We start from the raw sequence: 27,882 nt of genomic DNA on the forward strand, positions 1-27,882 counted from the left end.
GGAGTTCTAACGTAAAATACAGAGAGTACACGGAACCCTCACTGCTGCCCTGTAATCCTACCTCTTCGTGGGAGTGTTCCTGTTTTATCCAAGTCCATTGCATGACTGTGCTGCTTACATAACCTCTTCATGACAGTGGCAAAAAATTATTGCCCTGGTGAATATTATGTTAATTTATCTGACAAGTTCTCTAAGCGCATGATATGATTGGTTATGTGCAGGTGAGTTCTGCTTGCCTCCGTTCTGGGCATAACAGCTTCTCATAAGAAAGACCAATTCTTTCCAAAAATTCTTCATCATTCCTCATCATTTCAGGAGCAGGGAAGCCCCAAAGTGACACAGTATATCTCACCTGCGAGTGAGCTCTTCCCCAGATAAGTTCTGCTTTTTCACTAGAGAAGGGCAATCTGATTGCAGGTGAAGGTAATGGAGAGGTAGTGGCTTTGATTTAGGTTTTAACCCTATACGGCCAGGACAGAAATTAAGTGCACCCAAAACACCAGCCCCCCTCTGATTGGGAAGATGATGATTAGCCCTCTGACATAGATCTTCTGGTGCTTCTATCTTAGAGCAAAGGAGGAAAGAAGTGCTCACCCATCCTGTGTGACATGGAGCATCACAAGCCAGAAAACCAAAGAAGGCTCTGAGAGCTGGGCTTGCAAATGATCTTGGCACAATTTCTCATCACCTTGCAAAATGACTGATGTTATGTCTCAGGAACTTAACAGAACTCCAAACTTAGGGGGAAAGGCTTAAAGCAGAATCAACCTTAGGTGTGCTTCTAAATATATCTTAACTCATAACAAGTCCCCCTCAGCTCCCAGCAGAGAATTTTAATAGTAGTCTGTCACTATCAAAAAGCGTGAATTAAGGGTTTTAGTTCATGGGGGTCGACAAACAGATGATTATATGAGTCAGGCATTCAGGGCCTGGGAAGGTTCCCTGATCCAGAAACATCGCTGTTTGCCACTCAGGGACAGGGCGTGTCACCCAGCACCATGGCAAGGACAGTAATAGTGGCAGTGGCCATTGTTTCCCAAGCATTTGCATGTGCTAGGCACAGGCTAGACATTTCATGAGCATTATCACACATGTCCCCTGACAATTCTTAGTTGATGGAGAAAAGTGCTTTACAGATGAGGAAACTGAGATTCAAGGAGCTTTAGTAACTGGTCTGAGGCCCCAGTCCATAAAAGCCAATGAGCAGGACCCAGACCTGGGCTGGGAGACCTGTGTCAGAGCAGACACTTTCAACATGTCTGTAACCCAACTCTTTGCAAAGCAAACTGGAAGATACCATAGCTCTATGCTGTGCAGATGAAGGGTCTAGGTGTTTGAGGTTGGGATTTAGAAGACCATCTCAGCTGTGTGACCCAGAGATAGTTACCTTTCTGTGGCCTTTAAGATAAGAGAAGATCAGATCAGATAAGGCAGTGGTGCCATCCCAGCACCACAGACAGAACTGTTGTATGCCTGGAAGAAAGAAGGTGATCATGCTCTGCATAGTCAGTGGAATGGTGCCATCTCATACCTGGACAGCCTCTCCATGTCCATATCTGCCTAATATGAACAGGTCTCTGAACAGAAGGGCATCCCCCAACCCCATGCAATCTGCTGGCTGGCCCCTTGGTCAGCTTCCTAAGATACCTGCCTGCCCGTGGGATCCCTGCTGAGAAACACTGGGGCTCTGCAGGGCTAGCAGGATAGAACAGACTCCTCAGCTTGCCAAGGTGAGGACATGTCTACAGCCTGCCCCTGATGTCTTGCCTTCACCCAGCTTCATGCTCCCACTTATTGCAATTGCCAAAGCCACCTGCCCCACCCCATCTCGGAGGCCCCACCCAGAGGCTCTCCCTTCCTGTCATCATGCAAGAACACCTGCTTATATGAGAGTGAGCATCACCTCCCTGCTAACATCTTTCCAAAGACCCTGAGTGCTGAGTTCTGCTATCTGCCTTGCCGTGTAGCTCCTTGGACAGGAAGCTCTTCTCTAGTTAGATAAAGGGCCCATGATCCCTAGATGACAAGAATATAAATAAGGTTGGAATCTGCATTCTTAGCATCTGGAGGCAGGAGAGGATGGGCTTATGAGGCTTGGGGGTGGCTTGGTGGAAAGGGGATGCTGCCTCCCAAATGGGGTGAGGGCTGCTCACAGTGCTGATTAAAGTTGACAAAGGAAAACACACGGGTGATTGAGGGAGTTATGCATCCCTTTACAACCTTAACATACATCACTAGAGTGTTTAGTATTCAAGGGACCCGTGCCCTGGCAAAGGAGTGTAGTAAATACTCCTCTGTGTGTCTGACTGGTTGGGGTAAACACTAAAACATGGAGGCAGCATCTATGAGGGACTTGGCATGTAAGAGCGCTTTTCCCAAAAGCCTTCCATTCTCATTGGCTGAAAAAAGCAACTTGGGGGGATTAATTTTAAGGTCCCTAATTTAAAATTCTGGAGTGATCAAGGCAATATATTCAATTAGACCTTAGAAATTGAGGCTAGCAAAATGCAGTGAGAAAGGATCACCTACACACAGGAAATGAGCTAATCCTCCACTGGGATCTTTTTTTGGAGGTTGCCAGGGTATAAATAAGACATAAATATGATTAAAGTACTAATTGACAAATTGTCATCAAAGAGAAGTCCTGCTTCGCCTGTTTAAATGCTCGGAATATATTTAGAATATTTATCATGTGTAAATCAATGTAACTCAAACACAGAAGCCCTCTTTTTCAACACGGACGTGTTGAGGAAAATGAACAGAATGTAACAATAGCTTAGAGTTTGGGCGATGTGTCAGGAAAAGCTTCAAAAAATATGAATGGTGAGGTATTTTAAATGCAGTGCTATTACTTTCAAGGACTTCTAGCACCTGGCAATTAAACAGTTTATATTTCAAAGGAGTTTTTTTCAGTGGCCTACTTTAGTAAATGAAAGCTAATCATCAAAATTAACAAACAATTTGTACATGTTTATCAAATTCTTACATACATTAGTGTGAAGTAGTAAGGCCACGTCCTTGCTGATATTTTAACATCCATTTTATTGGTCCTCATAGGTTTTTGTTTCTCCTAATAAAGCTGCCCCTCCCCTCTGCTACTCTCACAAAGCTGCAGGTACCCTAACAGCCATCTGAAATGAGCCAGGGGACAAGAGTCTCTCCAGTGTGGCAGGGGACACAACTTTGAAAATCAAAGACTCCAAGACCCATTTGGAGTCCCTAGGTGGTAACTCAGGCCAGGTCTTCTTACCCTAGGTCCTGCCTCCTTTGAGGGTCTGCTCTGCAGCCCCTTCCTCTCCCTGAACCGGACTCCTACCCCACTGTGAGAGGCCACTTCTGAATTTCTGGACACCCTGCAGGGGGCCTGGGAGCACCCAGATGCTGCTCCACCCACTCCGTCCTCCCTGTGGCCCAGGGCTCAGCGGGCTTCCTCCCTGTCCAGAACACACCTGGACCCCCCTTCTGTTGGTCTCTCCGCACAGGCACCTTTGCAAACAAGACACAGGCCCTCAGTTTACCCCCAACTGGCTGTCCCTGGACAGAGGATCAGCGGGTCTTTCTCTTCTCCATCATCCATCCAGCATGCTGCTCCCCAGAATGCTGAGTGTCCTCCTCTTAACACAGAGAGCAGAGGCTAGTTCCCCTTCTCCTCTTGTCTTAGAGAGGAGGTCCCTGGACTCCTAAGAAGTTGGTGGATATTATTCAGAGCATCTATGAGCTTGGATTGGAAATGAAGTACATCATGATTTTTACCAACATCTAAAAAATATGGCATTTCCTTCAATTATGAATGTAGGCAGCAAACCACATTGTTGTAGCTACATCATCAGTAGAAACCACAATGTCTCCACATCCTAAAATGTTATTTATGCTTATAACTACTTTGAAAACCCAAGTACTAGTTACTATTTAGTGCCTTCATAAAGTAGCAAATTTGTTAATATAATCACAGTTATGACTTTTTCACAGATTTATTTCAGTGTATTTGGTTCCTATTATAACCTTATACATTTTATTTTGTGAATTTAAAAGCCCAGGGGAAAGCCCATTTATCATAAGGGAACAGGAGAGGATCAGAGTCCCCAGCCTTTCCCGGGAAAGCTATTGGGTTCCTTCTGTCCGAGGGCAAAGGAGAGCCCCAGAGTGTGGTCCTGCCGCATCTCTGCAAGTCAGAGCCCCGGGTCTCACTGGCACGGAGGGCCCCGCCTGCCTCTCCTTCTCTTGCCAAGCTTATTCCTGATCTGGCAAATTATGCTCCTGCTAGCCTGTTACTCTGCCAACATACAAAGCCCCCAAGGAGAAAGACATCATCCCAACAGCACTTTCATTACCTTTATATTTTACTCTTGTCTTTCGAAGCTAGGAAAAGATGTTCTGTATTAAAATGTTCCTTCCCGCAGTGCATAATGCTAATGTCCTCCACATAATAAAGCTAATGGAATATTTTACACACTGAAAATAGACACAGTGACCTTTTCTTCTTTCTGGAAGAGTCTCTTATTTCTTTTCTCTCTCACTCCCTTCCTTCCACCTTGCTTTTTGTTTTGTTTTGTTTTGTTCATTTTGGATGTCAGTCCCCTATAGCCAAGCAACCAGGGCCTTTTCTGGAATTAGTATTTCCTCAGTTGAAGCAACAACAACAACAGAGAAAACCATCAGATAATATAAAGGGCAACAAAAGCACTCATTTCCTCCAGTTATGGCCTCTGCAAAGTATCAGGCTCTTGTATGAGAAGATTCAGACCTTGGGGAGCAGCTGGGAGTGCAGTTCACACCCCAGGTTGGGGGGCTTTTGTTTCAATCAGCCTCCTGTAATTTAGATCTGCCAAAAGGTGTAGAGGGAGGCTGTGGTCTTGGCTTTATCATTTTTTTTCTTTCCAGCTTTATTGAGGCAAAATTAATAAATAAAATTGACGTATTTCACATATATAATGTATCACTTTGTTTGAATGCTGGAACAGTGTGAAAGTTGGTGTTCAGCCTGGAAGTCTGACTTACTGGAACCCCAGCTGAACCTAACCGTCATTGGGTTCCAAGGCTCCTTAACCAGGTTGGGTAGGAAGAACCTAGACTGGGCAGAGGAAGCATATCCTTACACACCCTCGTGGGCAGCTGCCTGGACTGTGCCTCCTCTGAGGAGCAGGCACCTCGGCCACTTCATGCTCAACAGTCACTTGTCATGGTTAAATCTATTCTTTTAATGGTGCCATTATTAAGGGAATTGGAGGCAGCAAGTCACCTGTACAGCATTAATCATGTCTCCTTCATTCCTCAGCATCCAGGAGGTGATGAGAGAAACAAGACAGAGGTCGGCCTTTTTATATCTGGCCCTGGCATGGGACTTACCAAAAAGAATGATCTCTAAGGGAGTGGGAAGTAGGAAGGGGCAAAGGTTAAAGTATTCTCTCTCTATTAATTCTCCAAGCAAGCAAGGCCTTTTCTTCTGGAGATTCTTCTTGTTTCTTACAATGGGAAAGAGGGTGGCAAAGATGTTGAGGCTTCTGAAAGGGGCAACCACACAACAAAGGAAGAGCAAGAAGGAAGCTTCATGGGTCCCAGACACCCCTCAAAATCCTCTTTTCAGCTCCTTCTCCCTCCACCTGCCATCCAGGTGTTCCTGTTCCTAGATAGAAGCTGGTATCTATAAAGGAATGTGCATTTGCACATGAGCACACACACAACCATGCACACACACACAGTTTAGAATCTTACCATACATTGTATATATTTTTAATGTTTGTAAGTCAAATAAATGCAACATTGTGATCACATAATAGTGTACCCTTACTGGCTATAATATTTTCATTAGCTAACCAGACAATAAATCTCCAGGGATAAAAGGGAGGGCATCTCCTAGATAGCAACCAGAACATTCCATATCCCTGACCTCACATGGTGTGACCCAACCCAGATTTCTTGTCTAAACTCACACAGTTCAGTATTCTCTGGTTCAGAGCATCATTGGGGTGGAAGAGAAGGAATGGATGTAACCCTTGCATTCATGAAGCCCGCATGAGCTTGGTACTCTGTCAGGTTCTGCATGTGAGGCAGCCGAGAGCCAGGCAAGTTAAAAATGGACTCAAAAGCCAGCAGCTAATAAGAGGAGAATTTCCCTAGGACTTCTACAGGAAGAGATGAATTCTTCTACCTCAGGGACCTTATATCATTTCCTGCAAACTTCCACCATCTAATTCTTCCTGGTTTTACAGTGAAAATTGAGTTTTACATGCAACAACTGCTCCCAGTTTTCTGATAAACCTCTACATTTTATTTCAGCTGCTGATTCAATTATTTCTGGAAAACAAACCACCCTACTCCTAAAAGCAGAAAATGACCATTTCACTATGTTCGTGGTTTATGTGTGTTGGGAGCTTGGGAGGCACCATTTGAATGGTTTGTCTCTGCTACTAAATGTCTGAGAAGGCTTGAGGCTGAGAAGGCTTCCCAGCTTGGGCTGGTTTTGCAACACCAGACACCTCTGGTGTCTTCACCCCAAGTCTGGTAGTTGATGCTGGCTGTCAGCTGGGACTTTAAGCAGATTGCCCACAGGAGTGCCCATTGCATGGCCTTTCCATGAGGTCTCTCCACATGGACTACTTTGAGCTCCTTCATAGCATGGCAGGTAGGTTTCCAAAGCAAGTATCTCAAGCCATTAAGGTGGAGCATAAGGCTTGTATGATCCAGCCTCCAAAACCATGTGGTGGCTTCATGGGTAGAACTTGTACATCATTATCCAGACTCATGGAAGAAAACATAGACATCAAGGCTCTAGAAGAATATGAAGGATGGGAAATATTGCAGCAGCTATTTGGGGGAAAATATAGTCTGTCAGAGATGCTTTGTAAAGATGAAAAAATTAGACACACAACATATTTATATTATGTTTATAAGAAAATGAATATTGACAGAATGACTTTCTTTCCTAAATATTATATTCAAAGAGAATATGTCAAATTAACAACACTTCTGAGACCTAAAATGCCTTCTATTTTCTGAGGTCATGGCATTATTACAGGCATCTTTATTCAGAAGCAATTATACTTATCAGTGCATGTTGTCATGCATAACAATGATGATAAACATATTGCCTAATGAAGATAGAAGGGCTGAGAGTCTTGTGAATCTTTGATCAGCAAGCAAGGCAAATAGCAGTATATTGGTAAGGCTAAATAATGTCATTAAGTATTTTAAATGATTTAAAAAATAAAAAAAAATAAAAAAAAAAAACAAAAAAATCTTTAAAAAAAAAAAATAAAAATAAAAAAAAAATAAAATAAAATAAAAAATAAGCCAAGTTGGCATATTTCTTTAAATATCTGCCACCTGATGCTATGTGTATGTAAAGAAAAGAAAAACAAATTGTGTCAACAAAAGAGCCACCTTAAGCATTTGTTCATCTTCAACATGAATTTCATTTATTATTCTAAAATCAAAGTGCCAGGAAAACCTATCCTATTTGCTTTTGCTACCTAAGTAAATAATTTATCACGTCATAAGTGCATTTTGCTTCAAAGATTTGAGCTTGGCTTAGCACAAAGTTAACACCAATTTGGCACACTCTCTTGTTTTAAGTGACCATTTACAAAATGCATTCTCTCAGATTTGCTGAAATACTGCATTTCTAAGTCAACACTCTGCTTATTCATATTTTTAAATAACTCCTGCTATTTAGGCCCAAGCCTCTTTGATGATGTGACTGTGATGGTCTCGTTGCTTCCTCTGTATTCATATCTGCTACAAGGTTATCTCTGTCATTTTTTTGATAGGGGGGGATATCTCTACCTTGGAAGTGTGCCAGAAAGAGTTTATCACTCTTTGTGCAGTGTACCGCAGGCCCACTGTGCACTCGCAAAACAGACTTAGAAGATCAGAGAACACCCCGTCCCACCACATCCTGCCCCTGCTGCATAAGACTCCAGTATAATAACCATGTATTTGAGTGGGAAAAGATGAATGACAAACTCTATTTGAAGAGTAGTATATAGAGAAACTCCAAAGCTAAGAGGGGGGATGAAAATAAGGACATTAGAGGACTTTGAAGCATTTTTCATACCTAAAACTACAACAAATATCAAAGATGCTCCACTCCTGGCCAAATTAACAAAAACTTTCACACTAAAGGCTTACTTACCTCAATATCTACTGCCCTATATAACAAAATATTGCAAAGCATGCTGGACATCAAGAAAAGATTGAAAAGATAAACTAATCATAAAAACCAAACTCAAATATGACTCAGATGTCAGTTGGAATTATCAGAGAATTTAAAACTGTGATCAATGTGTTAAAGCTGTAATGAAAAAGGTAGACAACATGCAAGAACAGACAGGTAATGAGCACACAAGAGGAAAACTGTAAAGAAAGAATGGTAGAAGTTAAAAACAGTAACAGAAATGAAGAATGTTTTTGTTGGTTGATTTAACACAGTCAAGGAAAGAATAAGTGAACTTGAAGATAGGAGGTCACCCAAACTAAAACACAAAGGGAAAAAAGAATGGGGGAAAGAAAGAACTGAACATCAAAGAACTAAAGAACTGTAGAAAATGATGCAATGTGTAATGTAATTGAAATACCAAAAGAAGAAGAAACAAGACATATTTAAGGAAATAATGGCCAGGAGTTTTACCAGTATTAGTAACCGAAACCAAACCACTGTTCCAAGAACTACAGAGATGACCAAGCAGAACTGAACAAAAACCAACCAAACAAAAAAACCCAAGAAGTAGATATGACATATTTAAACTGTAAAAATTTGAAAACAAAGAGAAAAAATCTTAAACATTCCTGAAGGTGAATAAAAACACCCACACTCTAGAGAAACAAGGATAAAAATTGGAGCAGATTCCTCATCAGTAACCATGCAATTAAGAATATAGTTGAGTGCAATCTTTTAAAGTGTTAAAGGATAAAAAGATCCTGCAAACCTAGAATTGTATTTCCTTCAACAAAAAAGAGATCTGTGAAAATCTCCTTCAAAAGTCAAGAATAAAGAAAAACTGCTTCAGGGAAACAACTGAAGGAATTTGTTGACAGTCTACAGGAAATATTAAAGTTCTTCAGGCAACAGGAAGATGATACAGGCTAGAAAATCAGATCTGCATATAAAAAAAGGAACAGCAAAAAAAAGAATAAATAAAAGTTAAATGTCTTTATTTTTTTAATTTTTTTTTAAATTTTTTAAAATTTTTATTTATTTATGATAGTCACAGAGAGAGAAAGAGAGAGAGGCAGAGACACAGGCAGAGGGAGAAGCAGGCTCCATGCACCGGGAGCCCGATGTGGGATTCGATACCGGGTCTCCAGGATCGCGCCCTGGGCCAAAGGCAGGCGCCAAACCGCTGCGCCACCCAGGGATCCCTATTTTTTAAATTTATCTCAAAGTTTACTGTTTGAAGCAAGAATAATAACAGTAAATCAGGTGATTATAGCATAAATGAATGTGAAAGCAACAGCTTGTCACGAGCTAAGAGAGGAAGGATGTGAGAAGATTTTCTCATAAGATACCTGCACTGCACATGGGACAGTGTGTTATTATTTGCAAGTAGACTTGGGTTGATTTAAACTGATACTATAACCCTTGAGACAACCACTGATATATATATATATTTTAAGATTTTATTCATTCATTCATTCATTCATAAGAGATTCAGAGGGAGAAGCAGGCTCCATGCAGGGAGCCGGATGTGGGACTTGATCCTGGGTCTCCAGGATCACACCCTGGGCCAAAGGCAGGTGCTAAACCGCTGAGCCACCCAGGGATCACCTATATATTTTTTAATTTTTTATTTAAATTCAATTCGCCAACATATAGTATAACACCCAGTGCTCATCCCGTCAAGTGCCTTCCTCAATGCCCGTCACCCAGTCACCCCATCCCCCCACCCACCTCCCCTTCTGCAACCCCTTGTTCGTTTCCCAGAGTTAAGAGTCTCTTATGTTTTGTCACCCTCTCTAATTTTTCCCACTCATTTTCACTCCTTTCCCTTATAATTCCTTTCAGTATTTGTTATATTCCCTGTATGAGTGAAACCATATGATGATTGTCCTTCTCCAATTAACTTACTTCACTCAACATAATACCCTCCAGTTCCATGCAAGTCGAAGCAAATGGTGGGTATTCATCTTTTCTGATGGCTGAGTAATGTTCCATTGTGTATATAGATCACATCTTCTTTATCCATTTGTCTGTCAAAGGACATCGTGGCTCCTTCCATAGTTGGCTATTGTGGACATTGCTGCTATGAACATTGGGGTGTAGGTGTCCTGGTGTTTCATTACATCTGTACCTTTGGCGTAAATACTGAGTAGTACAATTGCTGGGTCATAGGGTAGCTCTATTTTTACCTTCTTGAGGAACCTCCACACTATTTTCCAGAGTAGTTGTACCAGTCCACATTCCCACCAACAGTGCAAGAGGGTTCACCTTTCTCCACATTCTCTCCAACATTTGTTATTTCCTGTCTTGTTAATTTTCACCATACTCACTGAGGTGTGAGGTGGTATCTCATTGTGGTTTTGATTTGTATTTCCCTGATGGCAAGGTGTGTGGAGCATTTTCTCATGTGCTTGTTGGCCACATGTAGATCTTCTTTGGAGAAATGTCTGTTAATGTCTTCTGCCCATTTCATGACTGGATTGTTTGTTTCTTGGGTGTTGAGTTTAATAAGATCTTTATAGATCTTGGATACTAGTCCTTTATCTGATATGTCATTTGTACATATATTCTCCCATTCTGTAGGTTGTCTTTTAGTTTTGTTGACTGTTTCTTTTGCTGTGCAGAAGCTTTTTATCTTGATAAGGTCCCAATAGTTCATTTTTGCTTTTGTTTCCTTTGCCTTCATAGATGTGTCCTGCGAGAAGTTACTGTGGCCAAGTTCAAAAAGAGTGTTGCCTGTGCTCTCCTCTAGGATTTTAATGGATTCTTGTTCTCACATTTAGGTCTTTCAACCATTTTGAGTTTACCTTTGTGTATGGTGTAAGAAATTGGTTCAGTTTCATTCTTCTGTATATGGATGTCCAATTTTTCCCAGCGCCATTTATTGAAGAGACTGTCCTTTTTCCATTGGATATTCTTGCCTGCTTTGTCAAAGATGAGTTGACCATAGAGTTGAGGGCCCATTTCTGGGTTCTCTATTCTGTTCCATTGATCTGTGTGTCTGTTTTTGTGCCAGTAACACACTGTCTTGATGATCACAGCTTTGTAATACAGCTTGAAGTCAGGCACTGTGATGCCCCCAGCTTTGGTTTTCTTTTTCAACATTCCTCTGGCTATTCGCGGTCTTTCCTGGTTCCATACAAGTCTTAAGATTATTTGTTCCAACTCTGTGAAGAAAGCCCATGGTATTTTGATAAGGATTGCATTGAATGTGTCAATTTCCCTGAGTAGCATAGACATTTTCACAATATTTATTTTACAATCCATGAGCATGGAATGTTTTTCCGTCTCTTTACATCTTCCTCAATTTCTTTCACAATTGTCCTGTGGTTTTTAGAGTATAGATTCTTTACCTCTTTGGTTAGGTTTATTTCTAGGTATCTTATGGTTTTTGGTGCAATTATAAATGGGATTGACTCCTTAATTTCTCTTTCTCCAGTCTCAATGTTAGTGTATAGAAATGCAGCTGATTTCTGTGCATTGATTTTGTATCCTACCACTTTGCTGAATTGCTGTATGAGCTCTAGCAATCTTAAGGTGGAGTCTTTTGGGTTTTCTATATACAGTATCATGTCATCTTTGAAGAGGGAGAGTTTGACTTCTTTTCCAATTTGAATGCATTTTATTTCTTTTTGTTGTCTGATTGCTGAGACTAGGACTTCTGAGTGTAAATCATAAGTCAGGAGGATATCAAATGGAATCATATAAAATGGTCCATTAAAATCACGAAGGCTAAATACAAAGAGGAAAACAGAATCAACAGATACAATAAATATGCAAAATAGCAGCTATAATCCAATTATATTACTGATCACTTAGATATGAGTGGTTTAAACACACCAGTTGAAAAACAGAGATTGTCAGACTTGTTAAAAAAAGAGAGACCCAACGATATGCTATCTATAGTATAAAGTATGTATGGTCTGTATTTAAAGAAACCTACCATAAATGTAAAGACCCAGATATATTAAAATAAATGTTAAAATTAAAACATACTATCCTAACACAAATCAAGATAAAGCAGAAATATCTGTATGAGTTTCAGACAAGGTTTACTTCAGAACAAGGAAGATTTTCAGGGATAAAGAGATACATTGCTTAATGATAAAAGGGTCAACTCTCCAGGAAAGTATCACAACCCTAAATATGTGTGCACTTAAGCACAGAGCGAAAATCTGAGGCAAAATTGTTAGAACTGAAAGGAGAATTGGATACAATTACAGTAGAAGACTTCAGCACCATTGTCATTACTTGATAGACCCACCAGACAGAAGATCAGTAAAGACAAAGATGACCTGAACACTATCAACCAACCTCACCCAAGTGACATTAAAAGAACACCCCATCCAACAAAAGCAGAATGTACCTGCTCTCAAGGGCACAAGAGCATTCAATAAGATAGACCACATTCTGGGCCACAGAACAACTCTTCAAAATTTTTGAAGAATACAAAAAATTCAAAGTACATCCTAGACCACCCAGAAACCAAGATAGAAACCAAGAAGAGAAAGATAGCTAGGGATTTCCCAGATGTTTAGAACTTAAAAATATACACTTCTCAAGAACCCATGGGTCAAAGAAGAAGTTTCAAGAAAAATCTTAAAAGATTCTGACTAAATAGAAATGAAAATAGAACTTAACAAAATCTGTGGGCTGTAGTTAAAGTAGTGCTTAGAAGGGAAATTTATAGCATTAAATGCTTATATAAGCAAAGAAAATAGATCTAAAATTCATAACCTAAACTTTGACCTTAGAAAATTCAAGAAATAAGAATGAATTAAGGCAAAAAGAATGAAGAATATAATTAAAATTAGAGAAGAGAAAAATAACATTGAAAACAGGCAAACAGTAGGAAAAAATCAACAAAATTAAAAGTCACTTCTTTGAAAGGATTTGAAAAGAAAAACCAGTACAATTTTAAAAGATTGATAAAATTAATAAAGCTGTATCCTAACTAACCAATAAAATAGAGTGAGAGAGAGAAAGCAAATGATCTGTATCAAGAGTGAAAAACAGCTGCTACTACTGATGCCTTGGAGAACAAGAGAATTCAACCAATGGTGGGCCACTTTATGCTCATAAATTCAATAACTTAGATGAAAGGGACCAATTCCTTGAAAACAAACTGCTAAAACTAACTGAAGGATGGATAGAGAACTTGAATTGCCCTACCGCTACAAAAGCCACGATTCTCAGGCCTGGCTGCATGTTGGAACCACCTGAGAAACTAGAAAATGTACTGATGCCTAGGTCCCACTCCTGGCAATCTTTATGTGGCTGGGGACAGGGGCTGGAATGGGGCCTGGGCTGGGGACTTCCTGTGTAATAGAAATGCCCAACCAAACTACTACTTCCTGTGTCTCCAACATTCCTGTGTCCTTTGAGCAAAGTGATGTTTCCTGCTCTTCAGGAGCTTTTCTCTTAGTGAATCTTCACTAGTTAAAAATATGAAGTCTCCCAAATTCCAGTGATTAGAGTTGATTTTTATCACTAGCCTTGGAAATGAGAAATAATCCATTCTCAGCAAAATGCTTTGCTGCCAAACTAAAAAGGAAGCCCTTTGTGAACTTGTGTTTTATTCTATGGTCTCACCCCTATACTGAGCACAGGGGCAAAGGAACCATGAAGGGAACACCTTCTCAGGACTTCCTATGAGCAAGACCTCCTCACCCAGATGTGTATAAACATTGCATTATGGAATAAAGTGTTCACAGTTGCTTAGCACAGGGTCTCTGGGGTCCCAAGAGCAAAGTTGGTGATTAAAAATTGAAGAGTACCTGCTCGTGGCTGTGGCAGTATCTTCAGATCTTTTATTCATGTCGTGGGTGTACAATGTGGATGTGAAATCATTTTTAATCATTTGTATTTAGGGCACTTAGATGAGAGGGGGTGGTCGCCAACCAAGAACAAGAAAACTGCATATAGAGGCCAGCGGGCAAACTCTCAGCACAACTCTCCACTGGGCTGTCCTCAGCATGTAAAAAATCTTTGGATAAAAAAGAAAAAGCAGAAAGATTAGCACCCTGATATTTGTGTATTAATATATGAGCCATCATTTGGGGCTACCTCACTCCACGGCTCATTGCTTTATAGCGGAAAGGTTGAAAAGATTTCCAAGTAAAGAAGGCTCTCTATGGCTCACTGAGATTTCTATGAAGCTGAATTTCCAGTCTTCCCTTGGTCATCCCAGCCAAAAGTGAAAGCCAGCCTCAGCGGTCAGAGCTCAGGCAGGAAACAAGTCAAGCACATACTGTACACTCTTCAAAGTCCCCATGTGGACTGCAAGATCTAGACCCTAAAGATAAAGGATGGTGATTTTCTGAGGGTAGTAGTCATTGTGAGCAAGGGAGCACTGCTCTGTAGCTTGGGGACCTGCTCCAGCCAGAACCACTCACACACTGGCTGGAAGAGCCCTTGGGGAGTGAAGTGGAGCCCACAACCATCATATGGAAGAAGATCCCAGCAGATGCTATCAGTGACTGCCCAAGGCCACATGACCAGAGGTGCTCTGACACATCTGCTCTGCCCTGCCTCTGCTGTTCCTTCTCAGAGAGCTTTGGACGCTGGCAATGACCCATAGGAACCTGCTGGACTGACATTACACACAAAGGCCAACATCCTCCCTAAAATAGAGCCAGTACATATACCAAAGGGAGATAGAAATACTCCTTAGAAATACAGCTCCAATCAGGTTGGTGAGGAAACCTCTGCAATTACTCAGAAAACAACGATGGGATTTAGAGATTTAATAGGACCCTGAGGGACAGAGCTGTGCCCACCACCATGCTCTGTATCTGTCCTCATCGAATGTCGCGTAAAGGGCCCAGTTGGGGCAGAATGAAAGCAGTGTTTGAGCTGTGGTGTCAGTAGACATTTGTTTTTTTCTTTTGTTGTTTTTTTAAAAGATTTGATTTATTCATGACACACAGAGAGAGAGAGAGAGAGAGAGAGAGGCAGAGATACAGGCAAAGGGAGAAACAGGCCCCATGCAGGGAGCCTAATGTGGGACTCGATCCTGGGTCCCCAGGATCACGCCCTGGGCTAAAGGCAGGTGCTAAACCTCTGAGCCACCCAGGCTGCCCCGGCAGTAGACATTTGGATGAGAAGCTGCACACTGCCCTTAGATGAGATAAAAGGGTTCCAGCCTGTTCCGTGTGAGCCACTCTGAAGGCAGGGTAGGCAAGGACTCACTTTGTTACTTACCTATGGGTACAAATCTCCCCACCAAAACCTAAAAGACCTCCCCAGAGCAAGGGAAGCATTTCTCTAAAATTCCATGGATGGTGCCTTCTACTTGCCTTGGCGAGACTTCTGAGCCATGTCCTGGGATGAAGACAGGTCCCATGTCCAAGTTCTTAGGCAGGAGTCAAAAACAATGCCTTTGATGTCAGGGCTTTTCAAAGAGTGATAGCAGTTTTAAAATAACAGTGTTACAAAGAGAAAGACAGGGATAGGAAGGAGAGGAAAGGAGGTAGGGAGGAGGAAGAAATCAGGCAGAAAGAAAAGACATGCACCCTAGCTCCTCCAGTGTTCCAGAACTTTCTAGAGTCCACAGTGTATAACCATGCCACAGAAAAGAAGCTCACCATGTCCGGGGAGGTGGATGACTGTGAAGAGCACAGGCAGCTTCCAGGAGCTGACATAGCATCAGGAGCCAAGGTAGAAAATGCAACTGCTCAGGGACACCCATCCCTCTGCCTGGCTCCACACCAGACATTCTGCTGTGTGGTCAGGATGGGCCATGCACAGTCACACAGTCATAAGCTGGATCACAAGCCCAGTGCCACGTGGACCAGTTGTATGAATACTTCACTTCTCTATGCCTCATTGTACTCATCCATGAAATGGGAGATGCTGCTGGCAGTGATGATGCCTATGTAAAAACAGTAATATGGAAACTATAGACAGAATGCTGACAACTCAGTGATAAAACAATAGAGACCTTTATAGTTCATTCACAGAGGAGAATATGTGAAGGACCAAGTAGCACAGGAGAAGGTGCTCATCATTACTTATCATCAGAGGAGTACAAATGAAAACCACCATTGCACACATAGTGGAATGGTTAACATTTAAATGCTGACATCACATCACTGGTGAGGATGTGGATCCCTGGGATCCAAACCCACTGCTGGCAGGAGTGTAAGTGCTACAACCACTATGGAAAATGTTCTGACATTTTCTTATAAATGTAAACATCAATCTCCATATTTCACAACCAGATATTTTCCCTAGAGAAATGGACCCAAGGACTCACAGAAAGACCTATACAAGATTGCTCTTAGCAGCTTCATGCATCATAGACCCAAACTGGGAACAACCTGGTGGTCCATGATCATCCAGAGGCCTGACCTAAAGCCCCCATGACCAGAGAGAGGCTCACCAAGCAGGTCAGTTTATTTGGGATTGCTGAGCCTTTCTGTTTCAAAGACAGCAGGATCCCTTCTTGGGCTACATGCAGCAGTGCCCACGCTCCTGAGACACCGGTTCCTGGAAGCTCTTGTACTCCACCCTTCAGAGTTGGCACTGGCTTCATCCGTCAGCACCTTGGTTGTTAACCACTCTGGGCCACCCATTCTCTGAGGTCTACCTCCCTTCCATTGCTTTTCTAGAAGAATCCCTGAGTCACGGAGTTCCTTTCTAGTATGTAGGTGGTTCTGAAGCATTCAATTGCAGCAATGTTAATACCACACAAATAAAAATTAAGGAAAAAGCTGTCAAGCGTGATAAAAATAACACTATAAAGATTAGAGGATAGCCAGATCCAACAATGACAGGGTCCCAAAAGACTTACTAGCTATGCCACTAATATGAAGTAGGAAAGATTTTTAACTAGTGAGGTCACAGATTCCTGCGTCATCTACAGGGCATTACTGTCTCTAGGATAATGTTGAGAATTCAGTACTTCCCCTAAAAGTCTCACCTGGTGAGCCTCTACCTATCTGTGAAGTACAAGGGAAGCTGTGGAAGTGCTGGCACAGGACTGGCACACCTGGCAGAGCCTATGGTGCAGGTGGCTTTTAATTGACAGTGGAGGAAATCAGAAAACAGGCTCTTGAATGCCCAGGCTGTGGGCCCAGGTTAGGCTGAAACCACACCATGATGTCAGCCACAGCTCAGTGGCTCTGGTGCAGAGCAGAAGTCACCCTGGATGGCTGTGAGAGCTACAGAGGGTGGAAGGACAGCAGAAGGTCATGGAGGGCCATGAAAGGCCTTGACAGCCAGAGCTGCCCCACACCCAAAGCCACAGTAGTCTTATTGTCTTATCAAGAAAACAGCACCATTGGCCACAGTTCCCCAGGACTCAGCCTCCAACACAACATTCCTCATTCTGGAAAGCATTTCCCAAAACTTTTATTTTCAAAGAAAGAAAATATTTGAACCCAGAAATGGGCCCTCAACTCTATGGTCAACTAATATTTGACAAAGAAGGCAAGACTATCCACTGGAAAAAGGACAGTCTCTTAAATAAATGGTGCTGGGAGAATTGGACATCCACATGCAGAAGAATGAAACTGGACCATTCTCTTACACCATAAAGATAAATTCAAAATGGATGAAAGATCTAAATGTGAGACAAGAATCTATCAAAATCCTAGAGGAGAGCACAGGCAACACCCTTTATGAACTTGGCCACAGCAACTTCTTACAAGAGATACATCTATGCAGGGAAGGGAAATAAAAACAAAAATGAACTATTGGGACTTCATCAAGATAAGAACTTCTGCACAGTAAAAAAAAAAAGTCAAAAAAAACTAAAAGACAACCCATAGAATGGGAGAAGATATTTGCAAATGACATATCAGATAAAGGGCTAGTTTCCAAATTCTATAAAGAACTTATTAAACTCAACAGCAGGGCAGCCTGGGTGGCTCAGCAGTTTAGTGCCACCTTCAGCTCAGGGCGTGATCCTGGAGACCCGGGATTGAGTCCCACTTGGGGCTCCCTGAATGGAGCCTGCTTCTCCCTCTGCCTGTGTCTCTGCCTCTTTCTGTCTTTCTCTGTGTCTCTCATAAATAAATAAATAAATAAATAAATAAATAAATAAATAAATAAATAAAATCTTAAAAAAAAACCACTCAACAGCAAAGAAACAAACAATCCAATCATGAAATGGACAAAATACATGAACAGACATTTAGCCAAAGGAGACCTACACATGGCCAACAAGCACATGAGAAAATGCTCTGCATCATTGCCATCAAGGAAATACAAATCAAAACCACAATGAGATACCACCTCACACCAGTGAGAATGGGGAAAATGAACAAGACAGGAAACAACCAATGTTGGAGAGGATGTGGAGAAAGGGGAACCCTCTTACACTGTCGGTGGGAATGTGAACTGGTGCAGCCACTCTGGAAAACTGTGTGGAGGTTCCTCAAAGAGTTAAAAATAGACCTGCCCTACGACCCAGCAATTGCACTGCTGGGGATTTACCCCAAAGATGCAGATGCAATGAAACACCGGGACACCTGCACCCCGATGTTTCTAGCAGGAATGTCCACAATAGCCAAACTGTAGAAGGCGCCTCGGTGTCCAGATGACTGGATAAAGAAGTGACCTGTATATGCAATGAAATATTACTCAGCCATCAGAAAGGATGAGTACCCACTATTTGCTTCAACATGGTTGGAACTGGAGGGTATTAGGCTGAGTGAAGTAAGTGAATCAGAGAAGGACAATCATTATATGGTTTCACTCATACAGGGAATATAAAAAATAGTGAAAGGGATTATAGTGGAAGGAGAGAAAATGAGTGGGAAATATCAGAGAGGGTTACAGAACATGAGAGACTCCTAACTCTGGGAAACAAACAAGAGGTAGTAGAAGGGGAGGTGGACGGGGGGATTGGGTAACTGGGTGATGGGCACTGAGGGGGGCACTTGACAGGATGAGCACTGGGTGTTATACTATATGTTGGCAAATTTAACTCCAGTAAAAATGTATACATATGAAAAAAGAAAGGAGGGACTTTTTTACATTATGGATGCGGTGAAATAATATTAGTTTGTCAGGAATACACTGGAAAGGATTTCAAAGCATAATTTCATGATGTAAGATCTGTTGGCATGTCTGGACCGTTAAGTGTCTCACCTGGAAACAAACAAATAAAAATTGCAGAAAAGAGCCTAATGACTGACTCCCCTTGCCTCCAGCACCTCTCTCTGTAGATAATATGCAAAACCATACCCTGTTAAGCCAGTCCTTTTTTCAATGACCGTTTAAAGAATGGTCATACATAAACTTCCTTGGCTGTTTCTACCATTACCTGACTTTTGTTTTGGTAGTGGACTTGCAGTGTTGATGGTTTCTGGAACCAGGGACCCAAAATTTGGAAGACAGTTTAGATTTCTGGTAGTTACACCAACCAAGATTCTGGAAAATTGTGGGCAAAAGGTCACCACTGTCTGCCTCATATGTCCCTTTGGTCATGTTCTCTGCCCTCAGACAAGACCAGAATGGTTCTTCATTCTCCAAACATACCGCTGAAGTGCAGGCTGCTGGCCATGGGGTGAAGGAGGTTGGGCAGTGAGGAGCTCAGAAATCAGTTCATTTTAAACCTTTCCAGTCATATGGAATTCTTGCCACCTAGACTTAGCACCTAATTTAATTACAGCACCACAACCCCAGTGAAAATATACAGAATGCTAATTGCATCATTTCAATGAGATTTTAATCAAAACTGTCCAGGGACCCTGGCCCCTCCTCTTCTGTTGAAAGTCCAGCTACCAAGTGGGTAATTTGGCTATGGTGAGCCAGGAAAAGCAGCAGGAAACTGTCAGGTATTTTGTGAGTGTTTTGGGGAAGAGAGCAGCAAAGAGTTGTGCCTTTATGAGGAAGCCAGTCTCCTGGAGCTGAGCACTGAGAAAGGAGAGAGGAGTGGGAGAACCTCACAGGCTTCTAGAGACAAGGTCTCATAACCAGTTTCCTCCCTGCTGGAATAAATCTGTGAGAAGCTAAAACAATGTGAAAGAAACCATTGCATTTCAAAAGCCCTGGAGCATACTGTCATGGATGATGTGATGTTTATTTTTTCTTGGCCAATAAATTTACTGTCAGCTTCTGTTGCACAGAGTAATCTTTCCATCATTTCCAGTGGCTCTCATGCTCTGTTCTGGTCCTTGTCTCCCTAGGACACTCAGAAGTGATGAAAGAATTGTGTTTAATATAGATACAATGTGATTTGGTAACCCGTGGCAAGTTTACTGCCATTATAAATACTTGGTGAGTAGGCAGGTCCAGAAATTGTCTCACGCTGATCAAAGATCATCCCTAGACCAAGAATACCTTTCCCCTGCCAATTTACAGAGCAGGTGTTACAGCCTTAAATGCAAATATGGGATCACTGGCATCTGCCTTCCTCCCCAACATCACCCCTTGGCATTCCCTTTGCACCCTACCCTGACATTTCTCAGCTAGATGTCAGGCCAGCCAAACTTCCCCTCACCTCCAGACTTTCTTGCTGGGTTATCTTCTGGAATTCCTTCTCTCCTTCATCCCCAGGTTGGCCCTTATGAGAATGGTGGGACTCGTTTCAGAGAGCATCTCCTGCAGGCAGCCTTCTGACCTCCTCTACCCCATCTGATTCAGGTGTCCCCAACACCTGCTCCTGGTGATCTGCACAGGCTCCTGTCAAAGCCCTATCATGCAGGATGTGGTTCTCTGCTCTCACTTCTAGGCTACCTGAGATGGAGTGGGCTCCCATGCTCAGGTGTCCTGTCATCTGCTCCCATGGCTTGGGAGCAGTACATGGTTGGGACTCAATTCAGTATTGAGTCGGAGAAATGAGTTTTCACAGTCAGTTTTATTAGTTATATGCTGAGGGGAAGTAATGTTATTTTTTTTCCTTTCTTGCTGAAGATACTGCCCAGAAGTGTAAAAAAAGAAACTTTAGGGATCCCTGGGTGGCGCAGCGGTTTGGCGCCTGCCTTTGGCCCAGGGCATGATCCTGGAGACCCGGGATCGAATCCCACATCAGGCTCCCGGTGCATGGAGCCTGCTTCTCCCTCTGCCTGTGTCTCTGCCTCTCTCTCTCTCTCTCTCTCTCTGTGACTATCATAAATAAATAAAAATTTTAAAAAAATTTAAAAAATAAAAAAATAAAAAAAAATAAAAAAGAAACTTTATGACAAAAGTAAAAACCAAAGTTCGAGTTGTCAATGAGCCTTCGAGTGGCATTCTTCTGCTTTCCCCATTTCACCAGCAGGAAATGAGAAGAGGGAGCTGACTGGTTTATATCCTGCACCAGATGCCCTGTTTTGGGACATGGTAGAGGGCTCACATCATCACACTGTCACCTGGTACTTTCCGGATCTCGCTTCTTTAAGTCCCCAGAACCTTCCACTCTTTGCCTCATTTTCCTTTAAGTATTAGGGAGGCCCATGAGTATATGACACCATTCAGTCATCACACCTGACTAACACACTCCTACGGTAAACACAAAGAGGAGGTGAATAGAGGAGCAAGGATAAAAGTGAATCTCCCTCTCCATGCCCCTTCCTCAAAGCCTCCCCAAGGGGACCTCTTTGTACTCATTATGCTCATAATAAGCATGCATGCAGTTTGGGTTTACAAATAAAAGAGGACTGACAAGCATTGCAACTTGTTTTTTCCACATAAGGTAAATACCTTTGCTATCAATATGTAGAGATAAGCAACAGTGTTTCTAGTGATTCTGTGGTGTTCTTGTATATGAATGTGCACGGTCTAATCATTTCCCTAAAAATAAGCTTACAACGCGTTTCAATTTCTTCTTTTGCAAGCACACCCACAAGTGAAATCCTGTTGAATCAAAGATTACGCACATGTAAACCTAATAGATACTATAAGTTGACCTCCAGGAGTCTATGCCAATTTTTATCCACTAAGAAGATTTGACTGCTATCTTCCCCATCTGGGTTCAAGGTTCAGTTTTCACTCATCTGATAGATAAAAATAGAGATCTTACCATTTTTCAACTTGCATTTCATCAGTTACTACAATGTTAAACATCTTTGCTGTTTTAATCATTTCCTCTATGAATTGCTAGTTCATATGCTTACCTATGTTTTATTGAGTTTTTATATTTTATTTATTTGCAGACACTCTTTTCATATTATAGCTATTAGCCTGTTGGCCATTAGCTTTATCACATTTTCTCCCAGCAGACTTATTAATGATGGTGTTTGTCATACAGAGAAGTCCTGAGATCTCTCTGTATTTATTGGAAGGAAACTCAGAGAGCATCTCTGATGTAGGCGGATTATTGAGCATCTCACCACAACCTAGCAGAAAGCAGAAGGCTGTACTGGCATCTCACAGATTCCATCTGAATGAACATCTCCTACAGAGCAGCCCCAAGGGCACCCTGGCTTCATGACTCCATAGTCTCTTGTTTTTCTCAGATGGGAGGAAAACATGGGCTTCCTACTGCCCACCCCCACCAGTAGAAAGCCCTCCAGGATGTGGGAAGAAAAGTAGTGAAGAGGGCCACTGGTTCCATGCTGGGCTTCTTTCACATTGGTGAATTATAAACTCATGTGGAATTGAGTGTATTTTATTCCCTCGTGAGGGCAGAAAAGGAGAAAGTTGTATAGAAGAGCCCAGTCATCCTGCCATTGCTTAGCTCACATTTTACTTCTACACTCACGTCCTGCGTTTTCTTCACAGAACCTGCTACTAAGGCACCATTCTCTTATCATTCACTGGTTTTGTAACTTTCCACTTTCCTGACTGGTAGTCTTCTCTGGTAGTCTTTGATAGTTTTTCCCAGCTGAGCTGCTGAAGAATGGAAGTGATGGGCATGACAAAGGCTAGTTGGGGATGCTGGTGGGCATTGCCCATTTTCCTAAATGGACAATGTTGTATCTTCTGGGGGCTGCATCGTCTTTCCCCCAGCACTCCTGCCTCCTGTTAAATACTTGTGTTTCTAAATTAGAAAAACATCTTGATGAGGATGCCAATGGAATGCCTTTTTATAGCCTCTATTTTCTTTCTTTATTCATTTAAAAAGCATACATAATTTTTGGAAAATTGAACCAATGCAATTATATACATATATTCCTTATTTTTTCATGTGATCTTTGGGTCCCCACACTAATTCCCTCACCAGGCATCTGTGTTAACCATCTCAGTTGCCCACCATAGCCCCTCTATCTTCAGCCATTTGTAATGTGCCCATCTACGCACTTTGGCACCAAGCACACCTACCTGTATGAGGGTCCTATCATTTATTTCAAATTAGGCAAGATTTGACACACTTACTGCATCTCGGTGTTTTCTCTCACAACACTTACCCGACACTAAAAGTTTATTACTAAACCCATATTACTCTTTTTAACATCCATGCAAAAATCTACAGGAAGATAATGGTAATGTATTCAACTGTCTTCCACCACTGTGCATCTCCTCTTTCTGTTTTGTTTTGTTTTGTTTTGTTTTGTTTTTGCGAGGGGAAGATTATGAAAAAAGTTTCAGTTGCATGAGCCTTTGGTGAAAGTTTATTTATTTTTTTCTTTTTTTTAATAAATTTATTTTTTATTGCTGTTCAATTTGCCAACATACAGAATAACACCCAGTGCTCATCCCGTCAAGTGCCCCGCTCAGTGCTCGTCACCCATTCACCCCCACCCCCCGCCCTCCTCCCCTTCCATCACCCCTAGTTCGTTTCCCAGAGTTAGGAGTCTTTATGTTCTGTCTCCCTTTCTGATATTTCCCACACATTTCTTCTCCCTTCCCTTCTATTCCCTTTCACTATTATTTATATTCGCGAAATGAATGAGAACATACAATGTTTGTCCTTCTCCGATTGACTTATTTCACTCAGCATAATACCCTACAGTTCCATCCATGTTGAAGCAAATGGTGGGTATTTGTCATTTCTAATGGCTGAGGAATATTCCATTGTATACATAAACCACATCTTCTTTATCCATTCATCTTTCAAGGACACCGAGGCTCCTTCCACAGTTTGGCTATTGTGGACATTGCTGCTAGAAACATCGGGGGGCAGGTGTCCCAGCGTCTCACTGCATCTGAATCTTTGGGGTAAATCCCCAGCAGTGCAATTGCTGGCTTGTAGGGCAGGTCTATTTTTAACTCTTTGAGGAACCTCCACACAGTTTTCCAGAGTGGCTGCACCAGTTCACATTCCCACCAACAGTGTAAGAGGGTCCCCCTTTCTCCACATCCTCTCCAACATTTGTTGTTTCCTGCCTTGTTAATTTTCCCCATTCTCACTGGTGTGAGGTGTTATCTCATTGTGGTTTGGATTTGTATTTCCCTGATGACAAGTGATGCAGAGCATTTTCTCATGTGCGTGTTGGCCATGTCTATGTCTTCCTCTGTGAGATTTCTGTTCATGTCTTTTGCCCATTTCATGATTGGATTGTTTGTTTCTTGGGTGTTGAGTTTAAGAAGTTCTTTATAGATCTTGGAAACTAGCCCTTTATCTGATACATCTTTTGCAAATATCTTCTCCCATTCTGTAGGTTGTCTTTTAGTTTTGTTGACTGTATCCTTTGCTGTGCAAAAGCTTCTTATCTTGATGAAGTCCCAATAGTTCATTTTTGATTTTGTTTCTTTTGCCTTCGTGGATGTATCTTGCAAGAAGTTACTGTGGCTGAGTTCAAAAAGGGTGTTGCCTGTGTTGTCCTCTAGGATTTTGATGGACTCTTGTCTCACATTTAGATCTTTCATCCATTTTGAGTTTATCTTTGTGTCTGGTGAAAGAGAGTGGTCCAGTTTCATTCTTCTGTATATGGATGTCCAATTTTCCCAGCACCATTTATTGAAGAGACTGTCTTTCTTCCAATGGATAGTCTTTCCTCCTTTATCGAATATTAATTGACCATAAAGTTCAGGGTCCACTTCTGGGTTCTCTATTCTGTTCTATTGATCTCTGTGTCTGTTTTTGTGCCAGTACCACACTGTCTTGATGACCACAGCTTTGTAGTACAACCTGAAATCCGACATTGTGATGCCCCCAGCTATGGTTTTCTTATTTAAAATTCCCCTGGCTATTTGGGGTCTTTTCTGATTCCACACAAATCTTAAGATGATTTGTTCTAACTCTCTGAAGAAAGTCCATGGTATTTTGATAGGGATTGCATTAAACGTGTAAATTGCCCTGGGTAACATTGACATTTTCACAATATTAATTCTGCCAATCCATGAGCATGGAAGCACTGGGAGCCCTTTCCCCTAAGATCAGGAGCAAGACAGGGATGTCCACTCTCACCACTGCTGTTCAACATAGTACTGGAAGTCCTAGCCTCAGTAATCAGACAACAAAAAGAAATAAAAGGCATTCAAATTGGCAAAGAAGAAGTCAAACTCTCCCTCTTCACCGATGACATGATACTCTACATAGAAAACCCAAAAGCCTCCACCCCAAGATTGCTAGAACTCGTACAGCAATTTGGCAGTGTGGCAGGATACAAAATCAATGCCCAGAAGTCAGTGGCATTTCTATACACTAACAATGAGACTGAAGAAAGAGAAATTAAGGAGTCAATCCCATTTACAATTGCACCCAAAAGCATAAGATACCTAGGCATAAACCTAACCAAAGAGGTAAAGGATCTATACTCTAAAAACTATAGAACACTTCTGAAAGAAACTGAGGAAGACACAAAGAAATGGTGAAAGTTTATATCTCTATTTACCGATATATAAGACTAAACTGGAAGTAGGATCCTTCCATTATTGAGGAAAACAATGAACTTCTTTTCATCATACATATTTTGAAAGCAATTTTAATGTAGTGTTGTAAGGGAATCTGATCTTGGTCAGTCCTACAGGGAACTCTCTTGAGAATGTCCCCCTCTACAGCTGCCAGGCATTGGCCAACCTTCCACAGAAGGGGAACTTTAAGTAAGGCGGTTCCCTACAGCTGCAGGCAGTGCCCTGGGAGCCATCAGCAACCCATTCTTCCTGCAGTCAAAGAGGGTGTATTAGCCTTGAGGAGGGGTCCAGGGGTAAGGGCACAGCACCCACAGGATCTACCACACACAGCAGAGGTGCCAGATACATAGTGAACAGGCCAGTGAATGAAGACTGAGCAACAAAATGCACTATGCATGTGTGTATTTCATGTGGTCACTGAAAATCCCTTCCACTCAGAGCAATGTTTTCCGTAAGACCCTTCCTCTGCCCCCTGTCCCCGTCCCTCACGTGAACAGTCTCTCCACAGCAAAAAGTAAGGACACTGTCAAGATGGGAGGGAAAGTGCACTTGCAGTGACAATCCCGGAGTTCAGAGAGGATGTCCTCAGGTCCCACCTGGCCATCAGATCATCTTCAGAAGCCTCTTACTAACCTGGACAAACCCAGAAAAATGTGGGCTCTGCTAGCCTCTTGCCACAGAGAAGAGCTTTCTCAAATGCTGATATCCCCCGATGTGATACATACCAAGTCATTAAAGTCCTCAATTCCAAATTAAGGACAGGAGAAGGCAGATGTTCCAGAAACAAAACAAGCAAGGAAAGAGCAAAACAAATGCTCCCCCAACAAGCACTATCCAGAGATCCAGCACCAGAGGCAGAGGTCTCACCAGGAGGAAAGGCTGCAGGAACAGAGACAGGGCAGGTAGGCTTCATTTTCTAACCTACCAAGTAGGCTGGATGCATTCTCTATTTACCTGCTTCACTGTGCAGTTCCTCCATCCCATTTCCCAGAAAATGTCTCCACTTACCGTGGATACTCTGCAATCAAAACTCTCTGGACATAATCCAGGGCCATCATGGAAACATCTTAGACCCCGCTGAGACCCTGTGAGGTTAAATGCTTTGACCAAGCCCACAGCTGGTTAATGGCCAAGCCAGGACTACTACCTGCCTATCCAGTGTCAGAGTGAGTGCTCCCTACAGACATCACATTTCATAACCTCACAAGGATCATAAAATAGGAAGGCAAACAGGTCCCCTAAGCAAAGAAGAAAAGCCACCAGCACAACCCAGAACTGCTACCTCATATTGGAGCTGAGCCTCTCAGTGACAGTACAGGCTGAAAGGGACAGATGGTGACAGAGACCCCAGAGACAAGTAAGCTAGTTCCCATAGAAAGTGGGATGGATGCCACTTTCCAGTGCTGGCCAACTTGGTGGATGTGTGGTCACAGTTCACCCTGTGAAGCCTTGGCCAAAGAGCTGGGTCCTGGACTCAGAAGCCCGAACTGGCCCCTGGCATACAACTATGGGCCAGGAGGAGCAGGGCTTCCAGGGATGGTGACTCCCTAAGACTCAGAAGGCAAAGGCTGACCTCACTTCCACCTCACAGGACACAGGAGTCAGAGCCAAAGGCCCTTTGACATCGTGTTGCCATGACAACACCTTATTTGTAACACACCCCTCCCTCCCTATCTTGGTAAGAACAGGAGCTGCAGGGAAAGGAATAAATACCCAGTGGGTGAAGAAGGTCCAGGATGCTGCGGAACAGCTCTTCACCTTGGCACGCAAGGTGAGGTCACCCCCTGGAGCACAGGAGCCTCTTCACCAGTCTTCGTTTTTCTGCTGCAGATGCAAAATAGGATTTTTTACAGAAAGGGACAAAAACTGACAAACGTGACAATTTTATTGATAACAGCAACATGGTGAAAGGTAAAAATAGAATTAGTGTGTTTTGTAGATGTGCCCCTGGATGAATATAGATGTGATTGCTACTGAAAACCAACCAACCGACCCATAGAAAAAGTCCGGGCAGTTGTGCACATAAATGGCGTAGTACATGTGAAACCAGAATCCTGGGC

The 27,882-nt window shown here is 42.3% G+C and overlaps 2 protein-coding genes across 9 annotated transcripts in view; one reads left to right on the forward strand and one right to left on the reverse strand.

The window, feature by feature from the left end:
• Positions 1-27,882, reverse strand: part of LOC112668863 (cystatin-9-like) — a 1,128,704-nt gene that overhangs the window by 823,802 nt on the left and 277,020 nt on the right. The window lies entirely within an intron of this gene.
• Positions 1-27,882, forward strand: part of SYNDIG1 (synapse differentiation inducing 1) — a 188,225-nt gene that overhangs the window by 139,544 nt on the left and 20,799 nt on the right. For 2 of the 8 annotated variants that reach the window (XM_049100021.1, XM_049100020.1), the window contains exon 4: positions 20,663-21,305. The exons of 5 other annotated variants lie outside the window; for them this stretch is intronic. In XM_049100021.1, coding sequence (XP_048955978.1) covers positions 20,663-20,725 — 63 coding nt within the window. In that variant the 3' untranslated portion in view covers positions 20,726-21,305. Of the gene's footprint in view, positions 1-569; positions 737-20,662; positions 21,306-27,882 lie in introns of those variants that run through there. One more of the 8 variants, XM_049100018.1, reaches the window with a different exon arrangement.

Source organism: Canis lupus, chromosome 23, assembly GCF_003254725.2.
Source record: "Canis lupus dingo isolate Sandy chromosome 23, ASM325472v2, whole genome shotgun sequence".
NCBI classification, from domain to species: domain Eukaryota; kingdom Metazoa; phylum Chordata; class Mammalia; order Carnivora; family Canidae; genus Canis; species Canis lupus.